This window comes from Rana temporaria, chromosome 2 (assembly GCF_905171775.1).
Source record: "Rana temporaria chromosome 2, aRanTem1.1, whole genome shotgun sequence".
Taxonomy (NCBI): Eukaryota; Metazoa; Chordata; class Amphibia; order Anura; family Ranidae; genus Rana; species Rana temporaria.
Genome location: NC_053490.1, coordinates 277,995,644 through 278,018,887, shown reverse-complemented (window position 1 = coordinate 278,018,887; position 23,244 = coordinate 277,995,644). Strand labels below are relative to the sequence as shown.

Below are 23,244 nucleotides of genomic sequence, written 5' to 3'. Positions count from 1 at the left end.
CCGTGCCCTTCTAGAGTAATAACCAACACAGCAGGGTTGTAAATGATTTCATAACAATCAGACTGAGCTACCTTATGCTAATGATTTATAAAATGCTGTTACTTCCTGAGTAGATCATTATGCAGCCGTACTGTCCCAGGCAGGTCCCTGTGCAGAGTAACAATATTCAGCTTCTGCCTGCAGCTGGTGGCACAGGGGGGTGATAACCTATACCTCACACACCACACCATAAATCCTTATCTGCAAAAGGCAATGATACATGGTGAAAACAACAAACACAAGGGCTAAAATCCATTATCTCCATTATCCAGGTTCTCGGTGTAGTTATTTTGTTATGGTAACTGTATATCTATGAAGAGAGGCTGGTATAGGACACTGGGAAATCGGTTGTTTTTTATATAGGTTTCCTTTCCCAGTTGGAGTGGCACATGAAGGTTTTCCATTCCGTTTTTATGTCTTGGACTTTGTACTGCGCAGTAAAGAAGTGGTCTTGGTCCTATCTTGACTCTAGCATTGTCTAACATGGATTTTTCCCTACACGGATTATATTATGTATATATTATGTCAGATGTTCTCCATGCTCTGTCTTGCAGTGCTGACTCCTAAATTCTTCACTATGTAGGTAAACATGGACAATGATGTTCTTCCATCCTACTTTAATGCTGCAGATAAGTGGCCAGGGATGATCCATGAGCCACTTGATCAAGGCAACTGTGCTGGTTCCTGGGCATTCTCCACTGCAGGTATCCATATTTCTGAAACTTTTTTTCTGTGAAGAAAGGTGTCTATTAATGTTTTTAGTCAAGAAATTACACAACTTTTATCCAAGATTCACTCAATTTTCCTCTAAGAGCCATTGTGAAAATAGGTGATTCTTCATAAATAGACCTCCAATATATTTGAAATGATATGCCTTTAGTACATTTCACAATATTAAAAAAAAGTATTAAAAATGTGACCTGAAATGTACAGTTTTTGATGCACAGAGAAAACGGTATACCCATAACAGAGGTAAACCAGAAGGAACTGAACATTTTGAGTCAGTTCTTAAAGGCTTTTTTTCAATTTTGGATAGAGTAAAGACGGATTATAACCCCGGTCAGCTTTTATTTTGCCATATGTTTCTTATTTGGGAGGTTTCACTTCACTTCTGGTCCAAAAACAGGAAGTGAGAGGAAAACCCTTAAAGTGAGGGTAATCCCTGGAAGTGGCCACTCAAAATGTAGGATTTTCTTTAAGAGCCCTTTCACACTGCCAGCGCCCGAAAAATGCTGGTAAAGCACCACTAAAAATAGCAGTGCTTTACCGGCGTTTTTAGAGTGCTAGCGGGGGTTAAAAGCCGAATAAATGGTTAAAAGCACCCACAAAGCGCCAATTTGCAGGCGCTTTGCATGTGCTTCCCATTAATTTCAATGGGAAGGGACACTTTAGGAGCGGTGTATTCACCACTCCTAAAGCGCTGCAAAGAAGCTTGTTTGCAGGACTTTTTTTTTTTTTGATGCCCTGCCAGTGCAGCACCTCGGTGTGAAAGCACTCGGGCTCTCACATTGGGATTACAGATGAGGCTTCTTTCAGGTGCTTAACATATGTTTTTTTTTAGCGATTTAAAGCGCCTGAAAAACGCCCCAGTGTGAAAGGTAACTTACTTTCTGTGATAATGGTCACCAGGACATATATACAGGGTGAATCTCCCTAATGGGGGGGGGGGGGGAACAGACAGGTGTTCTAATCCCTTCTAACTCTATCTAAGTGCCAGTTCACTCTGGAATGCGATGCAGGAAACCCGCATTCCATGTGCGCTTTTCACACCTCATTCAAAGCGCGATGTCCACGATCTGCAGCGATTTGTCAGTGTAACATTATCGACAACCCAAATGAAGATTGCAAAAGCAGTGCTTTTTTTTAAATTAGTGTATGCACTACTTTTGGTGTGATGCAGGGCAATTTCAGGCCGTTTATAGAGCGGGCTCAAAACGCACTACGCTCAAATTGCACAGGAACGCGAGCGCTTTTCTGTGCAATTCCTAAAACGCACACATACACAACAGTTACCTTCAGTTATACTGTAACCCTTGCAGCAAATAGTCTAGCAATACAATGACTACACATTTCTGATAAAGCTTAGACATTTTTTAATTAGATCTGTTACTATTTAAGAAGAATTTTTATGTATAAGGGAGAGCAGGATATTTCTTTAAAAATCAAAAGCCATTAAATTTGCTAAAATTTAAACCTAAAAAAATGACTAAAAATTACCTGAGAGAGAGAGAGATATATATATATATATTTATCTTCATCTTCATTACATCTCATTCACTGACAGCATAATTTACCTTACATTAAGAATAAAAAATCTTTTTTTTTTTTTTTTTTTTTTTTTATAGGTGCTGACATCTTTTTTCTTGTTTAAGGCTAGGATGTGCTGAAAAAGAAGGAACTTTAGGCTGGCATGATTTTTGAACCTCTTGCTCATGTGCCTGAATATTAGAGGATATAGTTCTATAGTTAGGATATTGCAGTATTTTCCAAGCACAATGCATGCATAGGCATTTATAGAGTTTTCAAAAGAAAGCTTGTCTTTTCGTTTTTATATATTAAATTGCACTGACCTGTTACGCAGCCAGTTTAAATGCAATTAGTGCTTAGCAGAGTATTTTTTTTTTAATTGTGTTGCCTTGATTTACAGTACAGATTATTTTCAATGCCTGCTCTACTCTCTGAGAAATCTTATACAACGTTGAACAGTCTATGCAAATGTGGCAAAAATTTGGTGTAAAATTAGATCAAATGTTGCACACACTTGACTTTCATAGTTTAATGTTTTGCAGAGTTCTAGGCTAAATATTAACTATGTAGTTCTTAAGAGTAAAAGGAGGAAGGGAAATTGTGACATCTTCAGGCAATCTTGAGATAGTACAAGCATATCGATTTAAAATCCAAGGATATTCCAAGAACATGCTTTTGTTATCGTGTATGTTGAACACAAGTTTTAGTTGTCATTAATACAATATGTATGTACATAATAAGTGGTTATTTAAAAGTGTCTTGGCATAAAAGGCTAATTAAACTCATTGCATTCATGCCTTTCTTTGATCAGCTGTTGCCTCTGATAGACTTTCTATTCAGTCGATGGGCCACATGACTCCTGCTCTGTCTCCTCAAAATCTCATTTCCTGCGACACCAAAAACCAACATGGATGCAGAGGGGGCCGTGTGGATGGAGCATGGTGGTATCTCAGAAGAAGAGGGTATGTGAATTGCATTTGTTTTTATTAATATCATTCAGGGTTTGTTCTAAATTAGATTTATAAACATTTATATAGGAGTCTAGCTATAGTAACTACACCTGTATAAAAAGAGACTATTTCAGTAGTAGTTAACTCGGGATCGTAAGCAAATTTAAAAATAAATATTACTTCAGCTTTAATACATTATTGCATCTGTTTTTTTTAATACAAGCATTTTAAAGTACCTAAATTTGACCTGGTATCAGCATTTTGCAGTCCCTGTACAGCAGTGCTGGAGTGTAGAAGAACAGGGATCCAATCAGTACATGTGCTGACAACATAGGTGTGCGCATCCTATTGCATAGGGTGTGCACCCCAAAGCTCAAACACACACTAACGTTCACTCACGATCTTCATTCAGAAAGGGAAGGAGACAGTAAATTACATATTTACAGGCCCCTTCCCCCCACTCATTCTTGAACATCCCCACAGCAACAGCCAGCGGGAGAGGAGGGAAGCTGGAAGCGCTGTGATGGGGGAAGGGGAGGAACTAGGGCAGTAGGGGGATTTGTGCTGCAGAGGGTGATTAGGGTGTGCCTGGGCACACACCTATGGCTGACTAGAAGCATGCCGATAGGAATAGAAAATAGAGTGACAGAGAGCTCATTACTTTGCTGCTTCTCCTTTCACTGTCCAGTCACTTTCAATGGGTTGAATCATGCTGTCTATCAGACTGAGGACATATGGAGGCAGACATTGTACTACTGGGGAAATCGCTGGATTGAATGGGAATATTGCAGCAAAGGCTGGTTTTGCTAGTTTATCTGTTAATGGCCAGTTCTATATTTTTATTTTTGGCATGACTTCTTATTTAAATGTATTGCATGCCATTCTTTGCATTCACCTGATTTTCGCCACTGTGGCATCCGCACAGTTGAAACTTCGCCTTGTCTTTTAATCTGATATGCAAAATAATTCTTAATTTATTTTTTGACTGTACTTTTGTTATTAGTTGTTCTTAATCTCATTAACATTTTACAGGTCTTTTGAGTATTTTATCTGCTTTTTCTGAAATAAATGGTATTTCTCCTTCAGGGTTGTAACAGAGGATTGCTACCCATTTTCAGTTCAAAATACAAATGGAGCACCTGCACCATGTATGATGCACAGCCGCTCCACGGGAAGAGGGAAGAGACAGGCCACTGCTCACTGCCCAAACCCATATGCATCATCAAATGAGATCTACCAGTCTACACCAGCCTACCGTCTGGCATCCAATGTAAGTCTTTCTGCAGAACGGCTCAGTTTCTGCAAGCATCTAAGACTAGATCCAATAAAAAAAAAATACAAAGTGACAAAGGAAAATATCTTCAAACAGACATGTTTAAACACACTTTTTAGCTCCCACAAATATTAGTAAAAACGTTGTTGTATACTATAACAGGTTAGAAAGAACTTATGGGAGAATCCAAACCCTTAAACTGAATTATATATATATATATATATATATATATATATATATATATATATATATATATATATATATATATATATATATATATATATATATATATATATATATATATATATATATATATATATATATATATATATAATTTTTTTTTTTTTTTATAATAGTGTTTTTTTTTTTTTTTTTAAACATGGTGTTTTTAAGATGTATTCAAGCCTTTGACCTTGCTTATTTGGGGGTCAGTAGGAAAATTGCGGTAGGTGGGAGGAAGTAGACTATAAGGAATCTGTTTGATTTCCAAAAATTATGACATTTGCCGCATTGATGTCCATTTTAATAGCAATATTATTATGCCTGCAGGAAAAAGAAATAATGAAAGAAATATATGAGAATGGTCCAGTACAAGGTATGTAGTTTTACTAAATTAACCAGGGGAGCATCTGAACACATTAATATTCTCTTACTTATTATTTGACTAAAGGTTTTCAATCCTTTCTTCTTGCTCAGCTCCTACATCGTAAAATTGTGTTGTTGTAATATAAATGTAGAAGCATGCAATCCCTGTAGATTAAATTGATCAAGCCATGGTATACACACAGATTGATTGACACTGACAGCAGTGCTTATTATTCTCTCATCCATGCTGCAAGTATAACACATTTTTCAAATATCTCCTTTGTAGCTATAATGGAGGTGCATGAAGATTTCTTTGTGTACAAAAGTGGAATCTATAGACACATACCTGTCATGGCAGGAGAGCCAGAGCTGTACAGTCGTCATGGGACACATTCGGTAAAGATCACTGGGTGAGTAAGGGATTAGACTGGCTAAGCCTGGATGTTTATTACATATATGGAAAAATATAGGCGAGTATTGGCATACTGTCATAAACCTACTTGTATACAATAAAATAATCTATTGCACATGCCATTGATGCTATAATAACACTAAATCTCCAGTTGTAAAAGATTCTAAACTCTTGTATTTATCTGTGTTTGTTTTTTTTATCAAATATATGTCAAACAATAATGATTTTGACTGTATTATTAAATGTGCTCATTAGATTATTTTTCTTTTGCCAAACATTTACTGCTTAAAAGGAGTCATACAGTGGACCCCTCCGTATTGTTGGGTTAAGGTGGCTGTCCGCTTTAAATCAAGTGGAACTTTACCCATAACAACTTGATAAAAATAATGTTCTTTAGCAAGGAACATACATTCCACATTAATAATTATGCTACCAACATTAGTGTGTGTTGTAATTTGCCTCCAGTATTGCTCCTGTTTCTTCTTGCCATTTTGCTGAAGCCCAGAGCCCCAGAACAGCAGTAAATCTTTAGGCTGTCAACAGATCGGCCTTTACAAATTTGGCACATTGCCTAAAAATAGAAAGCCGAGCAGGGCATGGTAGTGTTTTACTAGATTTTAAACAGTATGGGCAATTATTTTTAGTTTTACATAGCTAAACCTTCAAAAGGGGCCAGCCTGAAGTCATCTTGCAGGACTTAATTTTCTTACTAACGTTCCACTATCACTATCTAAAGTTTATTTATCACTTTAAAGCAAATCTGCCATATGTGAGTCAAGATTGTCCTGTTGTAGAATCCTGTTGTGACTAATAAGAATTTATTTACTAAAGGCAAATACACTTTGCACTACAAGTGCACTGCAAGTGCAGTCACTGTGAATCGGAGGGAAACATGCAAGGAAAATAAATAACAGCATTTTTGCTTGTGTATGATTGGATGATAAAATCAGCAGAGCTTCCCCTAATTTCAGAGCTTTCCCTCGGATCTACAGTGATTGCACTTCCAAGTGCACTTTTAGTGCAGAGTGGATTTTCCTTTAGTAAATCAACCCCACTGTGTAAAATCTACATCAAAACAGAATGCAATGATTTGCAAATCTCACAAACCGTTATTTTATTCATAATAAAAAATAGAAAAGATATCAAATGTATAATTTTTAAGAAAAAAAATAAGGTAATTTTAAAATGAATGGCAGAAACACGTCTCAAAAAAGTTGGGACATGGCCATGTTTACCATGGTGCTGTCCAGTGTCTCACTGTGCAGGTGCTGATCAATCAGAATTACTCTGGTATATCCCAGAAACGCTGCACAGAGAAGGGGGAAAAGAGTGGGGATTTCAAATCTCCAGACTTCGGGACTGGCTGCGTGGGCACTGACAGTTCAGCATCCCTGAAGGTAAGTGGGTAACTGGTTGGGTTGGGTAGGGTGTTGGTTCACTTTTTTGTTTTTTAATTTTTCAGGTTGCTTTAACCCTCCCTGTCGATATTCCAGAGTGTTTTAATAATAATAATAATAATAACATTATTATTATTATTATTATTATTATTATGTTGTTATTTTTTATAATTATTTATAGTTATTTATTATATTATAATTTTATGATTTAGTGTTTCAAAATTTATCATACCCGGCATGTCTACTAGATTCTGGTTTGGACAGATTTAAGTGAGTTATTACAAAGAATTACAGGCCTACAATATAATAATTTTTATGCAAAACGATGTACTGCTTTTTGAGATTAAAAAATCTGACATCATCATACCACCAGGGAGGTTAAAGGGGTGGTTCACCCTAAAAACAACTTTTTCTTATTCCACTGCCCCCCCACATTACAATCCGATTAGGGCTCTTATTATTCTTTTCATGCTGTACATACCTTAGTACAGCATATTCACCCGTGCATCCGGGTTGCGAGTCCCGCGGGAGTGGGCGTTCCTCACATGCTGGTGATTGACGTTTTGCCCAAAAACGAGCTCCCCCCGTCGCGTAAGCCGCGTCACGGTTGGCGAAAGGAGCCGAACGGCGATGCGCATGCGCAGTATAGCGCCGACTCGCCGTTCGGCTCCTTTCGCCAACCGTGACGCGGCTTACGCGATGGGGGGGGAGCTCGTTTTTGGGCAAAACGTCAATCACCAGCATGTGAGGAACGCCCACTCCCGCGGGACTCGCAACCCGGATGCACGGGTGAATATGCTGTACTAAGGTATGTACAGCATGAAAAAAATAATAAGAGCCTTAATCGGATTGTAATGTGGGGGGGCAGTGGAATAAGAAAAAGTAGTTTTTAGGGTGAACCATCCCTTTAACTAACTTAATTTGCAGATCAAAGCTCATCCACTTGATGCTTAGGCTAGGTTCACACCACGATTTTACCATCCGATAAACGGACCGTTAAAACGGATGGAATCGTATGTGACAAAATCGTATGTAATCGTATGTCAAAATTGTCACTAAAAAATCGGATCCTGATTTTAAATAATGTCTGGGAAAAAGAAGATTTTTGAAGTTATGGATATTCAGGGGAACCCCGCCGGCAATTTAAAACAAAAATGACGTGCGGTTCCCGGTAAATATCCATAACCAGACCCTTCAGGTCTGGTATGGATATTCAGGGGAACCCCGCCGTCAATTTAAAACAAAAATGACGTGCGGTTCCCCCTAAATATCCATAACCAGACCCATTATCCGAGCACGTTGACCTGGCCGGCCGCAGAAAAGAGGGGGGGACAGAGTGCGGCCCCCGCTCTCTCCTGAACCGCACCAGGCCACATGCCCTCAACATGGGGAGGATGTCCCCATGTTGATGGGGACAAGGGTCTCATCCCCACAACCCTTGCCCGGTGGTTGTGGGGGTATGCGGGCGGGAGGTTTATCAGAATCTGGAAGACCCCTTTAACAAAGGGGACCCCCAGATCCTGACCCCCCCCCCCCCCTGTGTGAAATGGTAATGGGGTACACTGTACCTCTACCATTTCACGAAGGAAGTAAAAAGTATTGTAAAAAAACACACTGACACCAAAGAATAAAGTCCTTTATTAAAAAAAAAAAAAAAAAAAAAATCCAGCGCTGAAAAATCCACTCGTTCCCGGCTTCCAGCGTTGTCCTGATCCTGCGACTGGTGCGGGTGATCTCCCGCGATGAGAAGATCCAGCGTCGGGTGATCTCCGCTCCGGCGATGTGAAGATCCATCCATCCGGCGCAGCAGCATCCCGGACCTCCTCTCACCGCTGGGTACAGCCCAGCGAATGAGCGGCTGAAGCAGTGACATTTCTTATATAGAGGAGGCAGAGCCACCCGTCACGTGACCCTGCCCCCTCTGACGTACCTCTGCTACGTCACTGGGGAAGACCAAGAAGAGGAAAGACCAAGAAGAGGAAAGACCTTTCCTCTTCTTGGTCTTCCCCAGTGATGTAGCAGAGGTACGTCAGAGGGGGCAGGGTCACGTGACGGGTGGCTCTGCCTCCTCTATATAAGAAATGTCACTGCTTCAGCCGCTCATTCGCTGGGCTGTACCCAGCGGTGAGAGGAGGTCCGGGATGCTGCTGCGCCGGATGGATGGATCTTCACATCGCCGGAGCGGAGATCACCCGAGGCTGGATCTTCTCATCGCGGGAGATCACCCGCACCCATCGCAGGATCAGGACAACGCTGGAAGCCGGGAACGAGTGGATTTTTCAGCGCTGGATTTTTTTTTTTTTTTTTTTTAATAAAGGACTTTATTCTTTTGTGTCAGTGTGTTTTTTTACAATACTTTTTACTTCCTTCGTGAAATGGTAGAGGTACAGTGTACCCCATTACCATTTCACACAGGGGGGGGGTCAGGATCTGGGGGTCCCCTTTGTTAAAGGGGTCTTCCAGATTCTGATAAACCTCCCGCCCGCATACCCCCACAACCACCGGGCAAGGGTTGTGGGGATGAGACCCTTGTCCCCATCAACATGGGGACATCCTCCCCATGTTGAGGGCATGTGGCCTGGTGCGGTTCAGGAGAGAGGGGGGGCCGCACTCTGTCCCCCCCTCTTTTCTGCGGCCGGCCAGGTTAACGTGCTCGGATAATGGGTCTGGTTATGGATATTTAGGGGGAACCGCACGTCATTTTTGTTTTAAATTGACGGCGGGGTTCCCCTGAATATCCATACCAGACCTGAAGGGTCTGGTTATGGATATTTACCGGGAACCGCACGTCATTTTTGTTTTAAATTGACGGCGGGGTTCCCCTGAATATCCATACCAGACCTGAAGGGTCTGGTTATGGATATTTACCGGGAACCGCACGTCATTTTTGTTTTAAATTGACGGCGGGGTTCCCCTGAATATCCATACCAGACCTAAAGGGTCTGGTTATTGAATTTGCGGGGACCTCCGTTCGGGTTCGCTCAACCCTAGTAATAAAAAATCGGGTACGATTTATCGCACAGTCATCCGATTTAGTACGATTTACATTGACCACAATATAAAAAAAAAACGGACACGATTGTAATACGATTTCAAATCAGGACCAAAAATCGTGGGCAGACACGTTTTTTGATACGATTTTAAATCGTATTAAATCGTATGCGGATCAAATCGGATGCACTTGGGGACCTAAATTAATGAATGGCAGTGAATGGATCCGTTTTGCCATACAGATTTGTACGATTTTAAAGCTAAAATCGTGAGTAAAAAACGGATGACAAAATCGTAGTGTGAATGCACCCTTAGCTGAATGAAATAGAGTAAAAATAACAATGTTACTTTGTATCACTCTCAATTAACAGTATTTACAAACGCTGTATCGGAAAAAATTTTGACAGCAGTAGCTTCTACAACTGCTGTATTTACACAGCAATTCCCAACTAACATTTTGAGAATGAGGAATTGTCTGCAAATACAAGAGGGGTAGAAAGACAGGACTTACTACATATGCCCTGTGTACTTTGGTGAAACTATTGTGGGCATGTGTAACAGGCTGAAGGTTCACAACTGGTTAAAATAAACCTAACATAAAATTGTGCATTTATGCGCTATAAATACAATGCACTTCAGAGGAAAAAAACATGCATTTAGGAAAAATTATACACTAAGGGCACTGCCAAGCTTTCAACATACAAATATCTCCCATTGCTGATTTTATCCGTTTTTATGAGAATAAGGTGCTCATTAGCTGCCCACTTCTTTGACAGATGCACACACATACACAGATATGTCCCAATCTTGTCACTTGACATGAAGTGACATTTATTACTGTAGTAGGCAAGGGAAGTTCACAGTAGGATACAAGCATAATGCTACTGTCCCTGAAATCTGCGGATGGGAGAGGCAGGAAGCATCAGAGTAATCTAACGGGGGCCAAAAAGGACATGCAGAGCCTGAAACTGAACATTTTGTCTACCCCAAGGAGACTATAAAACATCCTGCACTGCCCTTTCTATGTTGGGCCAAGCTAATGTCAAGGGTGTGATGTCTGGCTGGGAATAATACTGGCACTAAAATAGAACAGGTATAGAAATGCAGAATAATATCATGAATGTGACAATACATGCGCTAAACAAAGGCAAAGCGGTAAAAGCACTCATGGTTTTGTTTTACTAAAAGAATTAATAGGGAAGGGACAGGAGCTAGATTACTATATATTGTCTAAAAAGATCTTGCTAGTTTCCAGCTTCAGTCTCAGCAAATTCCACACTGGCTATTTACTTCGGAATGTTCTCTAATGTTACCTCTGTCCCAGATATTGGACTGACCTCATGCTGTGCCAGTCCCCATAGTAACACAGCACCCAGGCATGGTACTGTCCAAGCATTAGCATAGAGAGGGCCATATTACATTTATAATTAACCATAAAATATTCAATGAGCGTGCCATCAGACAGAATCTTCAAGCTTTTTAATGAAAATAGAGGCCTCTGTAAATATGTGTAGTGTCACCAGGTGAGTAGTCCTTCTCATACACAATCAGGGTTGTCAATCTCCTGCAGCATTTTTTACTGACAAAACATGGAAAATGTACTGGTGGAGCACATTTTTTACTGGCAACCTGAGAAATTACAGAACTCCTATTGAAAATGAACACAGTAAATATTTAAACAGTATAAACATGATATGGAAACACTGAAAATACCTATAACAAAAAAAATAGCTTGATTTACATTTTAAAAAGTCAACACAGGATGAAAGTATCGGCCCCTGATATTTACTGGCAGCTGTAAAAAAAATACAGATTTTTACAAACTGTCAGTAAATTTACTGGCGGTTGGCAACCCTGTACACAATTCATTTATGGCTAAAATGGGCCACCAGTAAGCAGATGCATTCTATACCTCCCCCTTACCTAATATATATATACATACATAGTTATAAACAAAAAATACATATAAAAAGTGCAGTAGTACAAGAATAAGTTTGGGAAGATTTGTTAACCTGAACAAAGATGAAATTCATATAGGGTTGCTGTTTTGCGCTTGCCAAAGAATTTATATTTCTGTCCATCCATTCCTGAGACTTGCATAGCCCTGCCACACAGCACAGCCCTGCCTGGCAGGGAAGAAATACAGATTTTTCACTGCTGCGGTTTTGTAACATTTAAAGGTTATGTACCTCCCCCAACATCTGACTGGGTAGTGACATTTTTCCTCTATCATCTGCTCTCTCCTCTATCAGCATGTCCCATGCTAACACATGAGCACAGCAGCTCAATCGATTGAATCCCTGTGCTCCTTTTCCCCTCCCAGTCTGAGCTCTTCTGTACAGTGGAATACAAAGGGCAATACCAAGTCAAATTCAAGTACTTGCACAACTTGCATTAAAAGCAATTTAGCTACTTTGTAAAAACTGCAGGCATACCATGAGTCCAACGAGGTGCCTGGCGCATCATAGACTTATCTCTATTTACATTGTGCTCCAGGAAGATAACTTCCAAAGCTCCCATGCTCACTGTGGTCTTGGCTCAATCAAGAGCTCTTTCTGCCCATTCACGGAAGCCTTTGTATTATGTGACCTCATTCACAAAATACAAAGGCTTCTGTGAATGGGCACCAGAGGGGAAGGGTGGGCATAACTGTTCTGTGTGCTACCCTAATCACGTCTAACATTGGGTGTCCTATGTGTGTGAATGTTGCTTCGCTTTGGGAAACTATCTGTTTATTTTTTTACATTTTAGAATGTGGTGCCTCGAGATTATGCAAAATTTTCAAGGGTGCCCTAACTGAAAAAAGGTTGAGAAATACTGGTATAAATTATTCATTACCACTCAAAGCTACAGTATAACTCTGCAAAATATGTATAAAAATGGATATTGCTTAGAATATTATTATTTTTTTTTGTATTAAATATTGTCTTTTTTTTTTTACCAGGTGGGGAGAAGAGATGGCACCCAATGGACAGATTCAGAAATATTGGGTAATGATGCGTTTATTTAATTTCCTTATGTCATTATGCAATGCCTAAACATTATGCCTTAGACAAGGCATAATGTTTAGGCATTGCATAATAAACATGTGTGCTACAGTATTTAACTGCTTAAAGGAATCCCTTTCTGAGTGAAACGTGTAGGTTGCCATTGCTGCTGCCTTACTTTGAAAATCATAGCTGCCTGTCTGTCATCCTGATCATTGACCCATAACAATTATGTAGATCAGGAGTTCTGGCTTTACCTTAGTTTTCCATATAGGCATGCTTGTTCAAGGTCAGTAACTCCGATGGCATTGACCCCCCCCCCCCCCCCCCCCCCCCCCCCCCCCCCCCCCCCCCCCCCTGAAAAAATGCTGGTTGCCTGGATGTCTCGGGGGGCATTAACATTTTTGATACACCGAGCCAGAATAGGAATGCAGATCAGGAAGACCACACTAAAGTCAGAGTTGCTAATCTGCATATATGTTTCAGCTTGCTAAGAAAGTATTGACACGATTGGATCAGAATGACAGTCAAGATTTTTTTTTTTTTTTAAAAGAAGTCAGTAATGGCAACCTCCTAACTTAGAAGTGACTGTTTTCTTTGAATGCAAATAGTTTCCAAAATAACTTGATCATAAATAATGATTATGGTGGCCACCTAGTAAGCTATGTTATAAGCAGCACTATAATATTGAATAGAAAAAAAAATCTTTGTTTTTAATGTGGATTTACCCAGCCATAGTTACTGTCAGATTATAGTTTTTCATTTTTACAGTTCTCGTAAAAAAAAAAAATGGAATTAAACTTTTGACAGCTTATATATACACTATATTGTCAAAAGTATTGGGACACCTGCCTTTACACACACATGAACTTTAATGGCATCCCAATTTTAGTCCGTAGGGTTCAATATTGAGTTGGTCCACCCTTTGCAGCTATAACAGCTTTAACTCTTCTTGGAAGGCTGTCCACAAGGTTTAGGAGTGTGTCTATGGGAATGTTTGACCATTCTTCCAGAGGCGCATTTGTGAGGTCAGACACTGGTGTTGAACGAGAAGACCTGGCTTGCAATCTCCGCTCTAATTTATATCAAAGGTGTTCTATCGGGTTGAGGTCAGTACTTTGTGCAGGTCAGTCAAGTTCCTCCACCCTAAATTTGCTCATCTGTGTCTTTATGGACCTTGCTTTGTGCACTGGTGTGCAGTCATGTTGGAACAGAAGGGGCCATCCCCAATCTGTTACCACAAAGTTGGGAGCATGAAATTGTCCAAAATGTCTTGACATGCTGACACCTTAAAGAGGTTGAAGGAATTAGTGTTGGAGAGGAATAAGAATGGACTTTATAGGCACTAATCGTTGACATAAAATATGTTTTTATTGATGCAATCCCACAAGGGTTATTGGATCAACATTACAGTGGATACATTTATAAAAAAAATTAAAAACAAAGAAACAATTATCATTTTATCTTTATATTTCTTTATATTTCATTATCATATTATTGTTCCTCTCCAACACTATTTCCTTCAACATATGCAGGACGTGGCACTGCACTACTATAAGACACCCACAGTACCCTTCTGTGGTTGGTGTACTTTTTATCTCTTTTTTGAATTCACCTTAAAGAGGTTGTAAAGTTATTTTATTTATTTTTTAAATAACAAACATGTTATACTTACCTCCACTGTGCAGCTCGTTTTGCACAGAGTGGCCCCGAACCTGGTCTTCTGGGGTCCCTCGGCGGCTGTCTCGGCTCCCCCCGCAAGGACTCAACATTGTAATGCGAGCAAGCTCGCACGGTGTTGAGTTCCTGCAGGAGCGCTCCCGTGATACAGCCGGCGGCTATTGCCGCTCACTGTATCACTGGGCCTCGCCCCCGGCGAACCGCGTCATTGGATGCGATTGACAGCAGCGCGAGCCTATTGCTGCGCTGCTTTCAATCCATCCAGTGTAGCCAATCAACGGCCAGACTGAGTGGCGAAGAGGATGCCGGGGGCGAGCATGGGACTTTCGAGGGGCCAGGTAAGTACAACGGGTTCTCGGGGGGACGGTATTGTCGGATGTTTTTTCACCTTAATGCATAGGATGCATTAAGGTGAAAAAACATTTACCTTTACAACCCCTTTAAGAGTTCCCTTTACTGGTACTAAGAGGCCAAGCCCAACCCCTGAAAAACAACCCCACACCATAATCCCCCCCTCAGCCAAATGATTTGGACCAGTCCATAAAGACATGAATGAGCAAGTTTGGGATAGAGGAACTTGACTGGCCTGCACAGTCCTGACCTCAACTCGATTGAACACCTTTGGGATGAATTAGAGACTGCGAGCCAACGTTTCCGTCCACATGAGTCCCTGACCTTACAAATGCACACCTAGAAGAATGGTCAAACATTCCCCTAGACCAGTGTTTCTCAATTCCAGTCCTCAGGCCCCCCCAACAGGTCAGGTTTTCTGGATTTCCATTATTTTGCACAGGTGATTTGATCAGTTTCACTGCCTTAGTAATCACCACAGCCTTTTCATCTGAGGGAAATCCTGAAAACCTGACCTGTTGGGGGGGCCTGAGGACTGGAATTGAGAAACACTGCCCTAGACACACTCCTAAACCTTGTGGACAGCCTTCCCAGAAGAGTTGAAGCTGTTCTAGCTGCAAAGGGTGGGCCAACTCAATATTGAACCCTACGGGCTCAGACTAGGATGCCATTAAAGTTCATGTGCGTGTAAAGGCAGACGTCCCAATACTTTTTACAATATAGTGTAGCTGGGGCATAAAAAACTTTATGCAATTTCAGGAATTTGAGTCACTTTCATTTATTTTTTTTTCTTTAACACTATTTAGCACCAGTCTAGTGCACATGTATCAGTTGTGTTCTAATTACACAACCTACAGCATATCACTATAATGAAGTGTGTGTTTCTGATATGTTCTCATCTTCTCTTTACTACAGCTGGCTGCCAATTCATGGGGCAAAGACTGGGGAGAGAAAGGATATTTCCGCATTGCCCGTGGTGAAAACGAGTGTGAAATTGAAACCTTTGTAGTGGGAGTTTGGGGCAGAGTCAGCATGGAGGATGTTGCTCGTAGAAAATGAGGAATTTTCCAGGCTATAGGACTTTGTGGATTTCTAATAAGCAAACACTGGTTTGCACCTTGCTTTTTACCTCCCAGATATTTCCACAGCCAGTGAGCTGGATCATAAGGTCTTAGGTGGGTAGGCATGTGTGTTCTAAAGTGGGGAACTGAGTCTGTACTATAATTAAGAATGAGGTAAGTGTAAGTGGGTGTTTTTATTAGTAATAGGACATCTTTTGACCTGTACAGAGCAAAAAATATCTGCAACTCACTGAACAGACATCAATGGCCAGTTTTCACCACATAAATGGCACTGATATTTTTACCATGCTTTAATTCTTGAAAGGGTTAGGTGAATCACTGGCATATACTGAACTTGACTCTAGCTTATAAAGTGTAAAAAGTCAGCACCACAATCTATGTACTTTGAATTTCTACTGTTTCATGGGCACTTTGTACCTTTTTCAAATGTGTTATCCATTTGCTGGACCCTTCTAAAGCTACAAAGCCATTTTATAAACGTCCTATAAATCAACAAAGCTAGTACAGCAACTCAGGACGAGGGCATGATGCAGTGAGGTACTTAATGTAATTAAGCTGACCCAGTGGTGCTGACACAGGGAAGATTCACAGCCTGTGGCTTTGGAAGGGATAATAGTGCAGATAGTCCTATAATCTCCCCCGGGATCAAAAGGGTATTGTTTGGGGCTGTATGAAAGGGGCACACAGGCTTGTGAACCTGTCACAGACAGACATTCCCCGCCAAGCTACAAACTGCCGGAGGAGTGGTAGGCTTCCACCTAGGACCAAAATGAACCTTATCTAAATACGTATATAGATATATATATTATGAGAGCTTAAAATTAAGGCCTTTTTATAAAGCCTATTTAAAACATCCACTGCTATCTGAAGCTTGCTCATTTTAAAATCTATCCCACGCACTGCTAAATTTCTTCAATCCATCAGCCTTAAACATCTTTGGGGGGTATTGCATTTATTAAAGACATTTACCTTTTAAAAAAAAAAAAAAAAAAAAAAAGCCTTTATGAAAGCCCAAACACAAATGCAGAAAATGTGAATTATGTTTAGCTATTTATTGAAATGTTTTTTTTTTTTTATTGAGATTGTGTATATTGTTTAAAACCCTAATCCTTGTGCACAATCATTTGGATTCCAACCACTGTTACATTTACAACATTCCAGTTTGAATAAAAGTATTTTTCACCAAATGTGGATAAATGTTTATTCTTTTATTTACCTGTTACCTGAAAGTGTGAATAGAAAGTGACAAGTGATCGCGCCAAAAACTGTGAATGGAAATGAGTGAAGCTGCTCCTTTTTAAGAGTAAGATACTCAGGATATGTGAAACAATAGGAAAGAAAGGTACTGCACTACCTCATAGGTGATACATTCATAAAAACATATAATAATAAAGTTCAACAACAATCTATAAAGGAAAATATATATAGAAAAGTGCAAACCGAAATCCTTAATATAGCTTCACAAAGAAAGTCCAATCACTGTATTGTGCATATACATCCTTTTATTGATTGATGTTGAACCTCATTATTATGTTTCTTTATGAATTTATCACCTATGAGGTAGCACCCTACCTTTCTTTCCAAATGTTTAAAGTGGAAGTCTGTAAAAAAAACCTGCTCCCATCCCCAGTCTAAGCCCCTATACTAACTACCCTATAAAGGAATGATGTGTATACTTTGGCCCAGATTCACAACCGAGATACGACGATAGATTTCCCTTAGATCCGACAGGCATAAGTCTCTTACGCCGTCGGATCGTAACTGCATATTTACGCTGGCCGCTAGGGGCGTGTATGCTGATTTACACGTCAAAATATGTAAATCAGCTAGATACGCGAATTCACGAACGTACGCCCGGCCGACGCAGTAAAGGTACGCCGTTTACGTTAGACTTTTCCCGGCGTAAAGTTACCCCGGCTATATGGTGGCGTAAATGCGGCGTACCAATGTTAAGTATGGCCGTCGTTCCCGCGACGAAATTTGAAAATTGTATTTCGTTTGCATAACTCGTCCGTGAATGGGGCTGGACGTAATTTACGTTCACGTCAAAACCAATACGTCCTTGCGGCGTATTAGGAGCAATGCACACTGTGAAAACGTCAATCACGTCGGGTCATGGTTATTTTACATAACACACGCCCCCCTGTTCCAAATTTGAATTAGGCAGGCTTACGCCGACCGATTTACGCTACGCCGCCGCAACTTACGGAGCAAGTGCTTAGAGAATACAGCACTTGCCCGTCTAAGTTGCGGAGGCGTAACGTAAATCGGATACGTTACGCCGCCGCAAAGATTCACAGATGTACGAGAATCTGGCCCAATTTGTATCTAAAGGTTCACAGCGCCCCCCTCTTTTTCTCCAGTGCAATAAGGTGCAATTGTGTATTATTAAGCAATACAAATAGTACAAATTATCATGAACAGTTCTCCCTACTTTCAATATAATAAAAAATTGCTATTTTAATGCATATATATCCAATAAGTCTTTTTTCGTTCAGTCTATTTATTTTAGATTGTTATCCAATGTACCTTCAAGAGCAGTCTCTCCTGCTGGGTTTATTCACTCCTGTGCATATGTGAACACATTGCGTGCTCCCCTCGTCTCCCCACTCACCGAATAGATGTGAAATAAATGCACTATAATTTCCAAGTAGCCAGGTGTTTGTGTTTTTCCCATGATGGTCTTTCCTCCACTTCTTTTGCTCTGTGACTCAAATTGCCTCCAATCTCTATATAATCTCGTTATGACTAGGGTTGAGCGAACCCGAACTGTAAAGTTCGGGTTCGGTACGGACTTTGGGTTTTTCCCGAACCCGAATAGTTGGAAAAAGTCCGGGTTCGGGTTCGGGGTTCGGGTATATTTGGCGCGCTGCACGGCAGCCAATCGCCTTTCTTTTAACAACTGTGACTGTAAACTGATCACAGCCATGCCTACTTATGGCATGGCTGTGATTGGCCAGTGCAGCATGTGACCCATCATGTGACATGCCTCTATATTGGATAGAGGCACACAGCACAGATCGTCACTCTGCTGCACTCTAGATAGGGAAAGGCTGGTGGAATCTGCTGCATAGGGAAAGTTAGGTGATCTGGCTCTATTCTACTTATGTGAGGGAAAAGGTTCCTGATTGTTCTTTAGGGAGAGTGTTAGGTCTGTGCTGTGATACTGCTCCAGAAATTTCAAGAGGGACACTTAATTCATTTGATATCTGCATCATCTTATTGTATCTGGCTCGTTGTCACTGCTGTACTTATGTGAGGTGGAGGCTTCCTGATTCTCATAGGGACAGTTTTAGGTCTATTGCTGCAGAAATATCAAGAAACACTCATTCATGTGACATCTGCTGTGTCCTTTATATACTTTAGGAATTTTGTTCAACTATAGTGGCTGTTTGCAATCTATAGCTAACTGAATATTTCATCAACAGTACATCTACCACAGCACCTGTGCACCCGTGATATTCTGTGTTCTTGTCAAGTTCCATTAGCAGGCACAGTTTGCTGACATATTTCTTCTGTAGTGCCAGTCACAGTCATTACTGTATAGGTGAGGTGACAACATTACATCTGCCACACCACCTGTGCACATCTGTGCTATTCTGTGTTCCTGTCAATTTCCTTATCAGGCACTGTTTGCTGACATATTAGTTCTGTAGTGCCAGTGACAGTCAGTACTGTATAGGTGAGGTGACAAGTATTTCATCAACATTACATCTGCCACACCACCTGTGCACATCTGTGCTATTCTGTGTTGCTGTCAAGTTCCTTATCAGGCAGTTTGCTGACATATTAGTTCTGTAGTGCCAGTGACAGTCAGTACTGTATAGGTGAGGTGACTAGTATTTCATCAACATTACATCTGCCACACCACCTGTGCACATCTGTGCTATTCTGTGTTGCTGTCAAGTTCCTTATCAGGCACTGTTTGCTGACATATTAGTTCTGTAGTGCCAGTGACAGTCAGTACTGTATAGGTGAGGTGACAAGTATTTCATCAACAGTACATCTGCCACACCACCTGTGCACATCTGTGCTATTCTGTGTTCCTGTCAAGTTCCTTATCAGGCAGTTTGCTGACATATTAGTTCTGTAGTGCCAGTGACAGTCAGTACTGTATAGGTGAGGTGACAAGTATTTCATCAACAGTACATCTGCCACACCACCTGTGCACATCTGTGCTATTCTGTGTTCCTGTCAAGTTCCATAGTCAGGGAGAGTTTCCTGAAATATATTTTCTGTAGGGGCAGTCAGCACTCTATAGGTGACTCTGTATATTTCACCAGCACAGTCTACCTGTCCCCTGTGATATACTGTCTGTGCAGTACATTGTTTAGTGCTGGCTTCCTGCTTCTTGCTATAGGTGGATAAATATATAGGTGAATCTCTGCCTATTTCACCAGCTTACACTTTTTTGTATTTAAAATTTCTCAAAATTAGGGCAAGACCCTAAATTTGAGAAATATGAGGAAACCGTCAAATAAGGGACGTGGCCGCGGGCGTGGTGCTGCTGGTGGAGCTCCTGTTAGAGGGGGAGGACGTGGTCGATCTGTGCCAGCTACAAGCACAAGTGAAACACCTTTCTCAGGTGCGAGTAGCCGACAGAGCCTGCAGCGGTATTTGGTCGGGCCTAATCCAGCTCTACGAATGTTGAGGCCAGGAGCAGAACAGGCGGTAGTAGATTGGGTTGCTGACAGTGCCTCCAGTTCCTTCACATCGTTTTCCAACCAGTCTTGTGCTAAAGGTTCAGAGTTGGCGCCTGCAGCCGATGTCCACCATCAGTCTTTCACCTCACCCCCTTGCAAATCAGCCAAGCAGTCTGAGCCCCAAAGCATGCAGCAGTCTCTTCTTCTTTTTGATGAGTCTGTTAGCATGTGTTCCCAGGGCCATCCAACTAGCCCAGGCCCAGAAATGGAAGAGATTGAGTGCACTGATGCCCAACCACTTCTATTTAAGGATGAGTTCATGGGGGGGCCATCACAGCACGTCTTGCATGATGATGATGATGAAACGTGCAGAGCGACAAGGAGGGCAGTGGTGAAGACTGGGTGGAAGGTGATGTGCAGGACGATGAGGTCCTCGACCCGACATGGAATCAACCTCGTGCAGGTGACCCATGTAGTTCGGAGGAAGAGGTGGTGGTCGCACAGAGCCACCAGCACAGCAGAAGAGGGAGCAGGGTGCCAAAGCAGAGCGTCCGTCCCCTAGACAGTACGCCTGCTACTGCCCAACCCAGCAAGGGTCCGAGCACACCAAAGCCAGGTCCAAGGAGTTCCCTAGCGTGGCAGTTCTTCACACAATGTGCTGATGACAAGACACGCGTGGTTTGCATGTTGTGCAATCAGAGCCTGAAGCGAGGCATAAACGTTCTCAACCTGAGCACAACCTGCATGACCAGGCATCTAAGTGCAAAGCACGAGCTGCAGTGGAGTAGACACCGCAAAAACCAAGAAAGGTCTCTGGCTCTTCCTGCTTCCTCTTCTGCATCAGTCTCGGGCCTCTCTGCCTCCACCTCCATCATCCACCTCCGTAGTGACAGTGCCACCTGCCACCCCTCAATTAGAGGACCGGCAAGCAACACTACCACCTGGGTCACCAAACATCTCCACAATGTCCCATGGAAGCATTCAGCTCTCCATCTCCCAAACACTGGAGCGTAAGAGGAAGTACCCCTCTACCCACCCCCGAGCCCTGGCCCTGAATGCCAGCATTTCAAAATTACTGGCCTTTGAAATGCTGTCATTCTGTCTGGTGGAGACGCAGAGTTTTAAAAGCCTGATGGCATTGGCTGTCCCACAGTACGTCGTGCCCAGCCGCCACTACTTTTCCAGGCGAGCCATCCCTTCCCTGCACAACCAAGTGGGGGACAAAATCAGGTGTGCACTGCACAACGCCATCTGTGCTAAGGTCCACCTAACTACGGATACGTGGACCAGTAAGCACGGTCAGGGACGTTATATCTCCCTAACAGCGCACTGGGTAAATGCAGGGGCGGCTGGGCCTGAGGCCGATAGCAGTTTGGCGCATGTCCTTCCACCACCGAGGATTGCAGGGCGCTTCAGTTTGCCTCCTGTTCCTAACTCCTTCTACTCCGCTTCCTCATCCTCTGCCGCCTCCTCATCCAGTCAGCTTAAGAAACTCACCGCCAACTTCAGCACAGCCATGGGTAAACGCCAGCAGGCAGTTTTAAAACTTTCCTGTTTGGGGGAAAAACCACACACCGCGCAGGAGTTGTGGAGGGACATGGAACAACAGACCGATGAGTGGTTGACGTCATTGAGCCTCAAGCCGGGCCTGGTGGTGTGCGATAACGGGCGAAATCTCGTAGCAGCTCTGGGCCTAGCCGGTTTGACGCACATTCCTTGCCTGGCGCATGTGCTGAATTTGGTGGTGCAGAGTTTCCTGAAAACTTACCCCGATATGCCACAGCTGCTGCAGAAAGTGCGGGCCGTCTGTGCGCACTTTCGACGTTCTCACCCTGCTGCTGCTCGCCTGGCAGCGCTGCAGCGTAACTTCGGCCTTCCAGCTCACCGCCTCATATGTGATGTGCCCACAAGGTGGAACTCCACCTTGCACATGCTGGCCAGTCTGTGCGAGCAGCAGCAGGCGATAGCTCTGCGGAACAGAACCACTTTACCACCAATAACTGGGCCTCCATGCGAGACCTGTGTGCCTTGCTGCGCTGTTTTGAGTACTCCACCAACATGGCCAGTGCCAATGACGCCGCTCTCAGCGTGACTATCCCACTTCTATGCCTCCTTGAAAAAACCCTACTGGCGATGATGGAACAGGATGTGGCACAGGAGGAGGAGGAGGAGGAGGAGGAATCGGGATCATTTGAAAGGCTTTCAGGGCAGTCATTCACAAGTGGCTCCGAGGGTGGGTTTGTGCACCAACAAAGGCCAGGTAGACAATTGTCTAGCAAGGGCACAGTTCTGGAGGATGACGCGGTGGAGGATGAGGAGGAGGAAGACATGTAGGAGGAGGAGGAACCATGTTCACAGCAGGATGGCATCCAGACCAGCTCATGGCCAGTACTGGTGCGTGGCTGGGGGGGATACAGAGGAAACAGATGATACACCTCCCACAGAGGACAGCTTTTCGTTGCCTCTGGGCAGCCTGCCGCACATGAGCAATTACATGCTGCAGTGTCTCCGCAACGACCGGCGTGTTTCGCACATTATGACAGGTGCTGATTACTGGGTGGCCACGCTGCTGGATCCCCGTTACAAGGACAATGTACCGTCCTTAAT

General features: G+C 42.4%; 1 protein-coding gene across 1 annotated transcript in view; it reads left to right on the top strand.

Moving 5' to 3' along the window:
- TINAGL1 (tubulointerstitial nephritis antigen like 1) overlaps window positions 1–17,181 on the top strand; it is a 74,977-nt gene extending 57,796 nt beyond the window's left edge. The window contains exons 8-14 of the mRNA XM_040337090.1: window positions 623–743; window positions 3,098–3,248; window positions 4,323–4,506; window positions 5,059–5,104; window positions 5,381–5,504; window positions 12,839–12,884; window positions 15,828–17,181. Coding sequence (XP_040193024.1) covers window positions 623–743; window positions 3,098–3,248; window positions 4,323–4,506; window positions 5,059–5,104; window positions 5,381–5,504; window positions 12,839–12,884; window positions 15,828–15,971 — 816 coding nt within the window. The 3' untranslated portion in view covers window positions 15,972–17,181. The remainder of the gene's footprint in view (window positions 1–622; window positions 744–3,097; window positions 3,249–4,322; window positions 4,507–5,058; window positions 5,105–5,380; window positions 5,505–12,838; window positions 12,885–15,827) is intronic.
- The last annotated feature ends 6,063 nt before the right edge of the window (window positions 17,182–23,244 follow it).